The sequence below is a fragment of the Dendrobates tinctorius genome, unplaced genomic scaffold, assembly GCF_039654945.1.
Source record: "Dendrobates tinctorius isolate UK_male_01 unplaced genomic scaffold, ASM3965494v1 ptg000063l, whole genome shotgun sequence".
NCBI lineage: Eukaryota > Metazoa > Chordata > Amphibia > Anura > Dendrobatidae > Dendrobates > Dendrobates tinctorius.
The window spans coordinates 6,636,638-6,649,626 of NW_027361731.1; the positions used below are offsets into that span (position 1 = coordinate 6,636,638).

The following is a 12,989-nucleotide window of genomic DNA, read 5'->3' on the forward strand; positions in this document are numbered from 1 at the left end:
CAGAAAAGATGCTGGCTGCAATCTGCAAAAACCCTACCAAAAATGTTCCAACACGTCTGATAGGAAAAACGGCCCTGAAGTCACTAGACTTCAAAATCCCTATATCAGCACTCCGATATATTCTGAAGACAGAGCAAAAGAGATTTAACCGATCAGGGACAAAAATGGAAATTCAGCAGAGCCCTAGCCGGGGCTGGCAGAACACAAAACTAAGCAAATCAGACAAAATCTCATGGAACAATAACAGAGCAAAACTTAGCTTTAGAAGACAGGAACTGAACTGGAGGCCAGAGCTCAGAGCAGAGAAATCACCAGCAACCCTACAGGACGTCGGCTGCCTTATATCCACTCAGAGATTCCGGATGTCCAATCGCAATCCACCTGTTCAGGTGACAGGTTTCAGCCATCCAAATCAGTTTCACTACCTCCTTTCACCAGCAGAGGGAGTTCATCGGACATCAAAGGTGAACGAGAAAATGAGCTCACAACAGGAGCTGGTTAGATTGAGAGTTCTCTTTCTGGGCTCCCTCTGGTGGTTACTGGAGGTAGTGTAGCTGATCTGATTGACAGAGGCTTGCCACCTGATAATGAGGAAGACGATTGGAGATCTGGGGTTTCTGATTGGGATTTAAGACAGCTGACTCCCTCTATCCCTGCTGGTGATTTTTTTCCTGTGCCTCCTGAGGTCTGATGTCTTCTGCTCTTTCCCTGCATGCTCAGCTGAGTGGTTCATTTGCTATTCTGCTTGCATTTGATCTGGTTTTGTTTATCTCTGCTTTGTGCGGGTTGGCTGGCTGGGGCTGTGCTGAATCACCGCCCATATGTTACTGCATGTGCCAGTTTGTTTTGTCCCCTTTTGTATTGGTCTCTTTTTGCTTTGCTTTCAGAATATACCAGAGTGCAGAGTAAGGCACCAGAACAAGGGGATAGCTGGAGCTCCACCACAACACAGCCTGCTCCTGAGTCCAGCTTGGTTGGTCTCCAAATGAATAATATCACCAACAGTGAGTTGAAGCACCTGACGACCCTTTATAGGAAGGAGGTTATGGTCACACCTGCTGACTGACTAAATATGTAGTAACACCATCGGCCACCTGAGGGGAAAAACCCAGCAGCAGACTCACTAAACTTGTAGTAACACCAGCGGCCACCGGGGGGCAAAAACCCATATTAACTCCCGAGGGCCAGAAAGAAAAAAGGTTTACATGAGACTCCACACTCTGACACAGATCCAAAAATGGACCGTGACAATAGTCCTCAATATAGTATAATGCTTTCCCCATAGGCCTCCATATAGTGTAATGCACTCCCCATAGGCAGACTCTATAGTATAATGTACCCCATAGGCAAACTCTATAGTATAATGCAGCCCCCATAAGCATCCACTGTAGTGTACTGCAGCCCTTAATAAAATGCATCCCCATAGGCAGACTCTGTAGCAGAATCCAGCCCCTAATATAATGCACCCCCCATAGGCAGCCTCTATAGTATAATGCAGCCCTTAAAGGGAACCTGTCACCAGTTTTAACCTATATAAGTTATGGCCATCACCTTTCAGAGCTGATATACAGCATTCCATAATGCTGTATATCTGCCCCGAACCCGATGTGTAAGAGAAGAAAAAGACCTTTCATTATACTCACTTGCAGGGTGATCCAGTCCCAGGGATGTCACAGGTCAAAGAGCCCCAGCACCTGCGCCCTGCAGTACTTTGCTGTACCCTCAACAGGGCAGATAAGTACACCTGCACAGGAGCGCGATGTCGGGGAGCCTGTGTGGATGACGCAGTGATGCATCATCCACATGAAGCAAGCAGGAGAACGGCGATCATCGGAAGATGGGAGGCGCTGGACGAACAAGAGCGACACCCCTCGGACTGGACCGCCTCACAGGTGAGTATAAAAAAAGTTATTTTTCTCCTCTTATTGGCTGGTTTGGGGGCAGATATACAGCATTATAGAATTCTGTATATCAGCCGTGAAAGGTGATGGCTATATCTCTTATCGGCCAAACCTGGTGACAGGTTCCCTTTAATATAATGCACCCCCATAGACAGACTCTATATTATATTGCAGCCCCTAATATTATGCACCCCTAAAGGCAGTGTAACAACCCTGCCGGCATCACTGCATGGCCTCCCATTCCCACACACCAACTTAATCACTGCTCCATGCCATACTGTGAGTTCTGTCTGCTGCCGACTCCATGCTGTGTGCCTCTTGCTTCATGCTTGCTCTCTGCATGTTTCCTGGCTGTATGCATAGGGGGGCGGCACCAGAACTCTCTGGTTCTTTTGGAATCAGGGTGCACCTGGCTAATGTGTCCCTGGCCAATTACCAAGAGGCCTCTAGTATTTAGGGCAGCTCCACCCGGTGGTAGCTGCCTGAGCAACGCCTTTACTCAATTAGTATCTTGCTGCTGAGTTGCCAGGTCCTGTTCTGTGTTTCACCTTCTCTAGAGGCTTGTTTCCTAGTCCGGTATCTGTGCCTGTCTACTGTGCCCTCCAGAAGGCAGAATATCCTGGTCTCTGTGTCCCTGTTCCTAGCCTTGCCTTGTATCCGTCCGCCCTTCAGGAGGCAGAATATCCTGGTCCCTGTGCTATTGTTCCTTGTCTTGTCTCAAACTTGTCCTCACTGCCCTCCAGGAGGTAGTATATCTGGGTCTGTGTATCTTTGTTCCTGTATGTGTGTCTTTGTTCCTGTACCTTGTCTTATACTGTTACCTTGTCTGAACTCAGTCCTACCTCCATCTGTCAGTCTCCTTGTCTGTGGCTCCTTTCCCTGCTGTGTCTATCCTTGTGTCCTCTCCATCTGCCTGTGCTCCGCACTCTTGCGGCTTTGCATGCTCTGCACTCTTGCGACTCTGCCTGTATTCCGCACTCTAGTGGCTCTGCCTGTGCTCCGTACCCTTGCAGCTCTGCTGGTGCTCCACACTCCTGCGGTTCTGCTTCGCTCTGCTTCAATGTATCCATATACTGGGTAAATACTTTCCATTTGGTGCCTCAACACTTCACTATAATTATTTTAGGAATATTTTCAAACTTTTTTTTTGTGTTTTTCATGTAATATATGGAAGCTTACATGTAGACATTGGCATCAAATAACTCCTGTCTTGATGTTCTTACAAAAAAGCTTTTATAAAAGCCTCAAACTCCTGTGTGTGACTCAGACATAAGATCTAACGTGATAGAAGATTACAGTTCGGGGAAGACGGGAAACATTCATGTACTGTAGATGGCCGGTGGTGATGGAGTCAGTGACGGACTCTGGACAAATATGTTTCTAGAGCCGTAGTAGAAGATGAAGATGTCGTCCTCATCATGAAGGAGTTATTTCTCCTGTCCCGTGTAATGAATATCTCCTGCAGTATTGCTAATGCCGATTCCAGTGTCGGTAAATGAGACGAGAATTAGCGTTATGGAAGATGAGTCTGAGAAACGTATTCAGCTGCCGACTCCGAGGAGGAAACTGCTTGTTGTCTGTGGCCTAAATATTTAGGTTTTATTAGTATATGTAAAGAAGAAAATAAAATAGTGTAAAATAATAAATCTCCTCATATGTTTCCCTTATTATCTCCAGTAATTGTATTACACAGGATTTTTATGATGTTACATCGGCTCATCTTCTTCTCATTCAGGTCTCTACAATATCAGATCCTCTCAGTGAAGATCTTCTACAAAAGAGAATTTTCCTGATTTACCCATCAAAGAAGGATATGGACAGAGACAAAATGACGGAGAGGATATTACACCTCACCCTAGAGATCCTCTTCCACCTTATTGGAGAGGTGAGAGATTCTGATGACGTCACATTACATCATTCTTATCTATGGGAATAACAGATGGACAGAACTGGAGAGGTGAAGACTCTGGAAATGTCTGTAGTGAGATTTATTAATGTGTCTCTCCATAACCAGGATTACACAGTAGTGAAGAAGACGTCTAGTGAGCGCTGCCAGGACCCTGTGTCTGAGGGATGGAGAAGAACCCTGAGCCCAATCACTGGACTTCCACCTCACTCCCTGATACATGAGGACATCAATGACCAGAAGATCCTAGAACTCATCTACAAGATGATTGAGCTGCTGACTGGAGAGGTGACACTGCTGGGAATGCTGGGACATTATATAGTAACGCTATGAAGGTATCGGGGGGGATGATGGTATCATTGTATGTGTCAGGTTCCTATAAGGTGTCAGGATGTCGCTGTCTATTTCTCCTTGGAGGAGTGGGAGTATTTAGAAGTACACAGAGATCTGTACAAGAATGTCATAATGGAGGTTCCCCAGCCCCTCGCATCTCCAGGTAATAGACAGGACTAAATATACTCAGCCTATATCTATATGAAAAGAATGAATTCAGTCCCTGTATGTGTTTCCCTACAGATCTATCCAGTAAGATGACAACACCAGAGAGATGTCCCCGTCCTCTGCTTCCACAGGACTGTAAACAAGAAGATCCTAATGTTCCTCAGGATCATCAGGTAGATGGAGAGAAGTTGTCATGAGATCTCAAGTATGATGTGTAGACGACTGTGAAGGTCTTGGGCTCAGTCTTGTTTTATCCACCAGTATTATATGGTTTGTACTTGTGTAATGAGAGCGGTGGAGATGGCAGGATTAGAGCTGATCATAGATGCGACTTCTCCATCTGTCTGTGACTTTTATAATATTTGTTTCAGGGTGAAGATCTGACCCATATTACTGCTACAGAGACATATGCGAGGGGTGATGAGTGGTGTAAAGAGGAGATTCCTACATATGACTACCCAGGTGAGTAGTAACCACTAAATGCAGAGATGTCACAGATTCTTCTCAGTCACCGGCTGTGGCCTCTTTATTGTTGGTGTAGTCCGGCCGTATTACCCTGATCACCATTTTACCTCTAGACCACAACATTCTCCCTCAGCCAAAACTGTTCAAATGACTTTGGGCATTGAAAGCTCTTTTCTATAGAACTTATCACCTGGAGGATCCACCTACCCCCTGAGATTAGAAGACGCTGACCGTTACCTGCCCAGGTCTGTAAACTACAAAGTCAAATGACAGCGTACATAGAATGTTCTGATAAATTAGAAAATCACTTGAAGAAAAGTATTATGATGGGTCTGTATCAGAAATCGGAGGGTAATGATGCTGTTGGCATCCTAGATCCTTAATATCTTATTGGATGAATCTACCTTCTCTCCCTTCTGTGCTGCTGAATGTGCTCATATGGTCCCTACAAGACCAGGTCCAGTCTTTCTGGCCAAAATTTGCTTTTATGATCGACAACATTAAATGTGCAGTGTGTGTCAAGTGTTAATTTCTGTACAATAGCAGCAGTTTCCCTTTTTCCTGACTTTCAGAGCCAGACTGGGATAAAAAAGCAACCCTGCCACACAAACCCCACCAGCCCACATACTATAACAATCCCCCCACACCCGATCAGTGGATTTTGTTATACTTTGTCCTGCCCTTCAACACTCACCTTAAAGGAGTTATTTGAAGTTCATGTGTGAATGCCACCTCAGTGCGCATGATCGACCTCTTCTTTAGATCACAGGTTCTCGGGATCATGGAGGTCCCACTGGTCGTACCCCAGCGACTACATAGGTCTCGGGATAGGGGATTACTTTGCATAATCCATTTAAATGGCTTTTCCAATATGTACACCATATTTTTCGGACTATTAGACGGACCTAGGTTTTAGAGGAGGAAATTAGGGTAAAAAAAAGACTGACGCAAAAATGTTGTCAATTCTTTACTTAATATCACCTATCCAGGTAAATATGGTCCTCTCATCTCCATCCTGAAACACATGGCCCCTCATCCCTATCCTGGTATGCATGGTTCCCTCATCCCCATCATGGTATGCATGGCCTCCTCATCCCTATCTGGCAGGAACTATCGCCCTCATCCCTATCCTGGTATGCAGGGCACCATCTCGTCCTAGAATGCATGGCTCCTCGTCCCTTTCCTGGTAGAAATGGTCCACCTCAACCTTATCCTGGCAGGAATGATCGCCCTTATCCCTATAATGGTATGCATAGCCCCATCCCTGTCCTGGTCTGCAGGGCTCCATCCTTTACTGTAAGAAAAAGTCCTGATTGGGAGAGTTTGATGAGCCGGACAAAATTGCAGACAATCTTCTAAAGCTGAGGTCGAAGTTTATTCAGAGATGCACGGCAAAATAGAACAAAAAATCAGAGAAGTTGAAATATGCGGGCAAAAACAGGAATTCAGACGGGCAGAGATTCGCTAGGAAGTCTGGCGGTGATAAGGCCCCAGCCCTGGCTATGGTGTGGCACAGCGGCATAATGGCGGTGGAATGGCCCCGAGCAACAGTAACAGGGGCTTTTTATACATTATGCAAACAAAGGAAGCTGTATACATATTATAGCAAAAGGGCGTATATGGTTACATCATATCTTTTTGGACAAAGGAAGAAGTAACACAATATTACATCATTAATTAACTCTTCACCAAACCACATTAAAAACACATAAATCCAATATTATCTCTAACTACTATCATTAATCTTATTACTGCTTTTAGACTAAACCCATAAATTCATACATTTGACAATTGTAGAAGTCTGTTTCCTACTAACACTATCATAAATACACATATTTACCATATATTCGTTGGTTCTATTTTCTCATTGCCCTGAGGCTGATACAATTTACCTATATGAACATCTGCTAAATTTGTTAATGGGCATGATCTCATTTTACATCGTCCATCTGCTTTTACAGAGTACATCGTATTAGTTCTATTGTAAAAGTTGAATATATTCTTTCCTAACTTTCACAAGATGGCTGCCAGGTTGATCATGGCAGCTCAGTATATTATAGCTGACCATTCTCTTACATATCCCCCTCTTGTACTCTGTCCAGAGTACAACATACAGTACTGTAAGGTTCTTGAGTGAATTATTGAAAATAAGAATATTGAGGTAATTCAGCGCTTCATACACGTGTGTGTGTGTGTAAGGGCAAGAGTCCCTAAAAATAGCACAAACACATAATAAAAAAAATTCAAATATTAGTCCCCCAAAAAATAAGTTGCACAATAGTTAAGTCTTTTGGTCTTTTTCTCCTCATTCTTTGGCTTCTGGATTTTCCTGATCTTCTCCCCCTCTCACACTATCAGAGTCCCACTGTATAGTGTGAAGCATCTTCTCCCGATCATCCAATAAACTCATGGTCCTAGGAGTCGAATATGCAAATCTTCGGCTGACCTGGAGAAAATAGAAAAAAAAAGTGGAGTATCAGTCCTTACCATAAATCTCAGTAAGATAATTAAGAAGTCTACACTGATCGATATGAACAATTTTAACACCTTTTGTAGCTTGATTTGTTAACCCTGTGCACTCCTAAAACTGTGGGGCCAATTTCTTATGAGTAACAACTAAAGTACCTTCTCAATTAGCTTCCCAGGGTCCTATTTTTCTTAAATTTTTAACCATGACCTGAGCTCCTATAACGAATTTAGACTCATAGGATTTGTCAGTAGGATCAGCACAACTCTTCGCCATTTGGAAAGCAGCATACTGTTGAAGGCGTGTAATGTGCTGCTGCACTTGCTGTAACCATTGATCCCTCTGTACTACGGCTTGTTGCGGGCAATGTCACTTGGCAACTGGACAGGCATCTGTCTTCCTGTCATTAATTCAAATGGGTAAATGCTGGTAGATTTGGATGCTACTGCACGGATGGCTAACAGGATAGCTGGTAGATGATTAATCCAATCATTTCCTTTTTCTTGGATCATTTTGGACAATTTGGACTTCAGGGTCCTGTTCATGCGTTCTACCATCCCTGCCGACTGCGGATGATAGGGGACATGAACCACTGCTGGATCCCCAGCAGAGCACAGAGATGCTTCGTAACCTGACCCACAAAGTGAAGGCCATTGTCACTTTCAATGATTTTATGGAAACCCCAATGTGAAAACACATTTTTCCACAAGAGTCTGGCCGTGGTAAGAGCAGTATTATTAGTGGCTGGGAGCGCCTCTACCCATTTTGAAAAGACATCTACCAGAACCAGGGCATATCGGAAACCACCTTTAGCAGGAGGGAAGGGAACAGTTAAATTAATTTAGATGGACTGCCAGGGCCCCTCTGCTACTTGTATTCTGCGGAGATGGGGCTTGCTTTTTCCTTTGGAGTTATTCTGTAAACAAATAAGGCATTCATCATGTATCTCCTGGCATAAAGCTCTTAATTGGGGATGCCACTTTTTTTGTTGGACAAGCTCTAATAGAGCCTCTGGTCCTGGATGAGCAAAGACTGAATGATTAAATTTGAGCAAAGACTTAATCATTGTTGGTGGAATATAAAGCACTAGCCTGTCATTAACCCTTTTGTAGTACAGGCACTCCCCCTCAATGGGCAGGGGATTTGAACAGGGATGAGTCTCCATCCTTCTCCTGTGCCTTTACGAGATCTTGAAGAGGAGAAAAAACAAGGGGGGGCTCTCAGGGTGTTTTAGTGACTGCAGCGATGATTTCTTGAGGATATTTGTCATCGCCTATAAGGGCAGCTTCCTTGGCTGCATGGTCTACATATGCATTGCCAAGGATGTGTGGGTCAGGAATCAACCTCTGGTGCCCCTTGGTTTTACAGAAGGACCATAAATTCAGGAATTCTTTGCCCCGCTGCTCAATTTGTTTGAGAATTTCTGCATGTTGCAAAGGCCTATTCTGTGAGTCTACCATCCCCCTCAGGGCCCATACATTGAGATACAGGGTGAGGGAGGAAACGACATATGCTCTATCACTGAAAATATTCATTGGCTCTGTGCACACAAGAATGACCTGTAAAGCTGCTTCCAATTCAGCTCTTTGAGCGGAGAAATGACCAGGGAGTTTATACTGCAGGAGCAATGGCTTAGCTGGAAGCCACACAGCGAAGCCGGTGACGTAATGCCCCTCATGCCAATATCGAGCTCCGTCGATATAGGCACAAGAAATTCCTTCTTGGAAATCTGCTTGGAAGGGGGAGGGAGTGACATTAGCCTGTTAAGTTTGACAATCGTGACTTTTTCCTGCATATTGCATCATCTGGGCTAAGTGATATTTCTCACCCACTTCAACTTGTAAGTCTTTAGTCTCAAAATCAATGATCCATTGGGCCATTCTCTGTGAATTAATACCTGAAGCTTTTCCTTTCAGCAAAGTTTTTAAAGTGATATGCAGGGTTTGTAAAATTAAAGGAGGAAACCCCACTATATGTCTCACTTGATTCATAGTCCAGTGCACGCCCAGTAGGTGCTTCATGCACTGAGTGAATCCTTTCTCCACGGGGGTAAGCAACCTAGAGTAGTAACCTAGGGCATACAACTGACTAGACACTTCTGTGCTTTCTTTGAGCCATTTCTGTAGAAGCACAGAAGAAATAGAGACATCACTGGTATGAGTCTGATTGTAAAAAGGCTGGGAAGGGTCAGGGTTAATCAATGCAGCAGCTGCCGTAAGGGCGCGCTTCAATCCCTCAAAAGCCTGTAAGGCGGCTCCCTCCACATTGACAGGAGCAAAATCATCATTAACATCTTTCAATAAATCATACAGTGGTTTAGCCAGATAAGCAAAATCTTCAATAAATTCTCTGGAAAAGTTGATAAGACCCAAAAATTTTCTGAGCTCAGTAATATTAGTTGGTATGGGGACAGCCTGAATAGCTTTAACCCTGTCATGCATGGGTTTCTTTCCTTCTGCTGAGACAGACACACCCAGAAATCTAACCTCTGATTTCATCACTTGTACTTTGTCTAGACTCATTTTGAGTCCTGCATCTTGTAAAGCCTGACAAACATTTTCAAGGGTCTCTTGGTGTTCACATTCATCGACAGTTTGAATCAATAGATCATCCACATACTGTAAGACTTTGTCTCCGTAGCCAAGGGGTTCTAATACTTGAGCCAATGCCTGATGGAAATACACAGGAGAACTGTGAAATCCCATGGGCAAATGTGTGAACAAGTATTGCACAGTCTCAAAAGTGAATGCGAAGCGGAGGGCAGATTCAGGTGTTAGGGGTACTGAGAAAAAGCCATTTGCAATGTCCAAACAAGAAAGCTCTTTACAATCACTCCTCAGCTGTGACATAACTTCAGGGGCAGATGCAACAAGGTGAGCAGCTGAGGGAGTGTACTTATTTACAAGTCTCAGGTCTACTACCATTCGAAAACTGCCATCTTCCTTTTTACAGGTAGAATAGGACTGTTACATGGGGAATTACCTTTCACAACAACACCTTGCTTCTCTAATTCACTGACTGCTACCCTTATGTAAGGGATTGCGTCCTCCGGAATACGGTACTGATGCTGGAAAGGTGGCAGTTTTTCACCATCAATTTTAACCTGAGTTTGCATTAACCCACAATCAGTTTTCTTTGAGATCCACAATTCAGGGAACCTTTGCTTCAATTCATTTTTCAAAGCATCATTGTCAGTATTTTCAACATTTTCATCAGCACCTAATCCGAAACTAGCAATGGGGAATTTGTGACTCCCCTCATCCTCCTCCACAGGTACAATTACAGAACAGATAGTGGCTTCTTTATTCCGCCACAAGACTTTGTTACATAAATCAACAACAATTCCCATTGCTCCCAAAACATCAGTTCCCAAAATAGTGGACCGTAACTGTGGGTTTACCCAGAAAGCGCATCGAAGACCCCTTTGCTTCGATCCCCCTGTGTCCTGAAATCTCAGGTTCACTGGACAACTTTTTACTACTTGAATACAGGAGCCCTCAAATCCTACCAAAGTGGTAGTCTCAGGCAGTCCAGGGGGTGACTGCAATTTGTGTCTTGTTACTGAAACTGAGGCTCCTGTATCGATGAGGATGTTTTCCCAAGGCAGCCCCTCTATTCTCCCTCTGACATAAGGTCTCCCATCGCTGCCCAAGGAAAGGTGGTCAAGGAGGGTAAGGGGAACAGGGGGAGCACTCCCATCAATCAGTGTTACCTGCCATGGGAAGCCCGAAAAATCCATCATCCCCATCTGGACACGACTTCCGTCCAACAGCTGCCACCTCCCCCCAAAGAGATCCTTAGTCAGGGTCCGGTCCTCATGTTCCTGTAGCTCCCTAATCAGCGGAGCATAGGGACGAGGAGGAGTGACCCCTCCCTGAATAGCATGGACCTCCGGGTGCAGATGAGTGAAAGCTACTGGGGAAGGAATAGGAGCAGAAGTCTCCTGTGAGACTGGGTTAACCATTTGAAGACCATTATACTGCTGATACTGCCTAGGGTCATTCACTGCTGGATACGGAGGTCTAACTCCAAAAGGTGGTCTAGAGAACTCCCGGGGCTGTTGGGGGTTAAATGGTGCCCGGGGTTCTCGGCGTACAATCCCTGGCACAAGGTTGGGACAAGAATGTCTAAAGTGTCCTAACTGTCCGCAAAAATAACACAAGGGGGACCTCTCATGGGATCCCGTGGGGGGCTCTGCCGAACGGGATCTGCCCATTCTCGGCAGCTGGCCTTATCCCCCCGGCCTCCCTGAATCAGCAGATACACCCCGAGGTGAATGGTACGCAAAAACATTAGACTCATCACCCTTCACCTCGGATTGCATCATTCTAACATTGGTTAATAAAGCCTCCACCACGTCCTCAATGGATTCAGCATTTTGCAAAACTCCTGATTTTAAAAACTCCCTCTAAGGGAACCTTTTTTACAAATTGTTCCATCATAGCAAATTTATCACCCTGGTCCATAATATCTAAGGTCTTATCAAACACAACGCACCAGGCTGCAACTCATTTATCTGCCTCTATCCTGAGATCACTCTCCTTTCTAATTTTAAAGGAATCTAACAATGCCAGAGAGGGCTTTCTCCCCCCTAACTTCTGTGAAATCACAAACTTCATTCTTCCCTGCGGCTCTGTCAGTTCACACTGAACACCCTTCGCTTGCTGGGCTCTAAGATGGGACATGAACTCAGGGGGCACAAAAGAAATGAAATAATGGGAAGCATCTTCCTTACATTTAATTTGAAATTTATCTAGCCATGACTCAAAATCAAGAACATTATGAAGCACTCCCTTACTTTCCTCCCAATTAGGCAAATTTTTAATAAATTTAAGATGGACCAGGGACATTTGGGCAGGGATTTTTCTTGAGGTCGAAGCAGTGTCAAATTTATATTCCTCCTGGGATAAATCATCTCTTTCCTCCTCCTCCACTGCCAACCCTTTACCCAACTGTGTCTGCATATGCTGAAGCTGCCAGGACAATCTATCCTGTGTATTTGTATATTCTCTTATCCAGTCTCCTAACATTGACTTCCATTCTGAGACTGTGTCTGCATCAGCCCCGCACTTCTCCACTGCAGACTCCATCTGTGCTATAAGTGCTGTCAAAGTCTCCAACTCAACCCCCTCCTTTTGTGTTTCCTCTGCTGGTCTCAATGTCTCATTCAACTGTTCTAATCTCTCCCCATACACTGTCCCTCCCCGGGTGACCCCGTACACATACTGCGGTTTAGGCTGTCTATCAAGAGCCTGATCATAAGTTATCACTGTCTTACACAAAGCCGCTACTCGGCTATTAGTCTTCCCTAGCGAATTCTTTGTATCTAGTTCTCTGTGGTAAACCAACGCATACAATTTAACCACGTGGTTTCCACATTAACCCCCTCCAGCTGGGGTGTGCCAGCATATTTCTCTGCCTGCTTCTGTAACCACTCCATATTTACAGTGGTCTACAAGGATGAATTTTACTCTGCTCTAGTATCAACAAATGCAATTTAAGCAAAGTTAGATACTCACACCTCTCTTGAATGGAAGACCTCGCTGCAGCTGTTTGGGGTCGACCAGATATCAAAAGAGGTGCAGCCGTGATTCCAGCCTCACGCGTTACGCTTGCCAAGCATCTCCCCACGCCCTTTTAAAGCTTCTTACTACCCGGCACAAAAAAGTTCTCACGTCCTTGTGGATAGCTTCTTCTTAGTTGCTCATATATTTTTTATAGTCTTTTTTTCTTCTGTACTTTTCTTATA

At 44.6% G+C, this 12,989-nt stretch overlaps 1 protein-coding gene across 2 annotated transcripts in view; it reads left to right on the forward strand.

Moving 5' to 3' along the window:
* Positions 1 to 885: 885 nt before the first annotated feature.
* The window catches only part of LOC141094258 (uncharacterized), a 36,821-nt gene continuing 24,717 nt past the window's right edge, over positions 886 to 12,989 (forward strand). For both annotated transcript variants that reach the window (XM_073580079.1, XM_073580080.1), the window contains exons 1-6: positions 886 to 1,004; positions 3,637 to 3,786; positions 3,916 to 4,095; positions 4,180 to 4,303; positions 4,384 to 4,481; positions 4,680 to 4,770. In XM_073580079.1, coding sequence (XP_073436180.1) covers positions 3,715 to 3,786; positions 3,916 to 4,095; positions 4,180 to 4,303; positions 4,384 to 4,481; positions 4,680 to 4,770 — 565 coding nt within the window. In that variant the 5' untranslated portion in view covers positions 886 to 1,004; positions 3,637 to 3,714. The remainder of the gene's footprint in view (positions 1,005 to 3,636; positions 3,787 to 3,915; positions 4,096 to 4,179; positions 4,304 to 4,383; positions 4,482 to 4,679; positions 4,771 to 12,989) is intronic.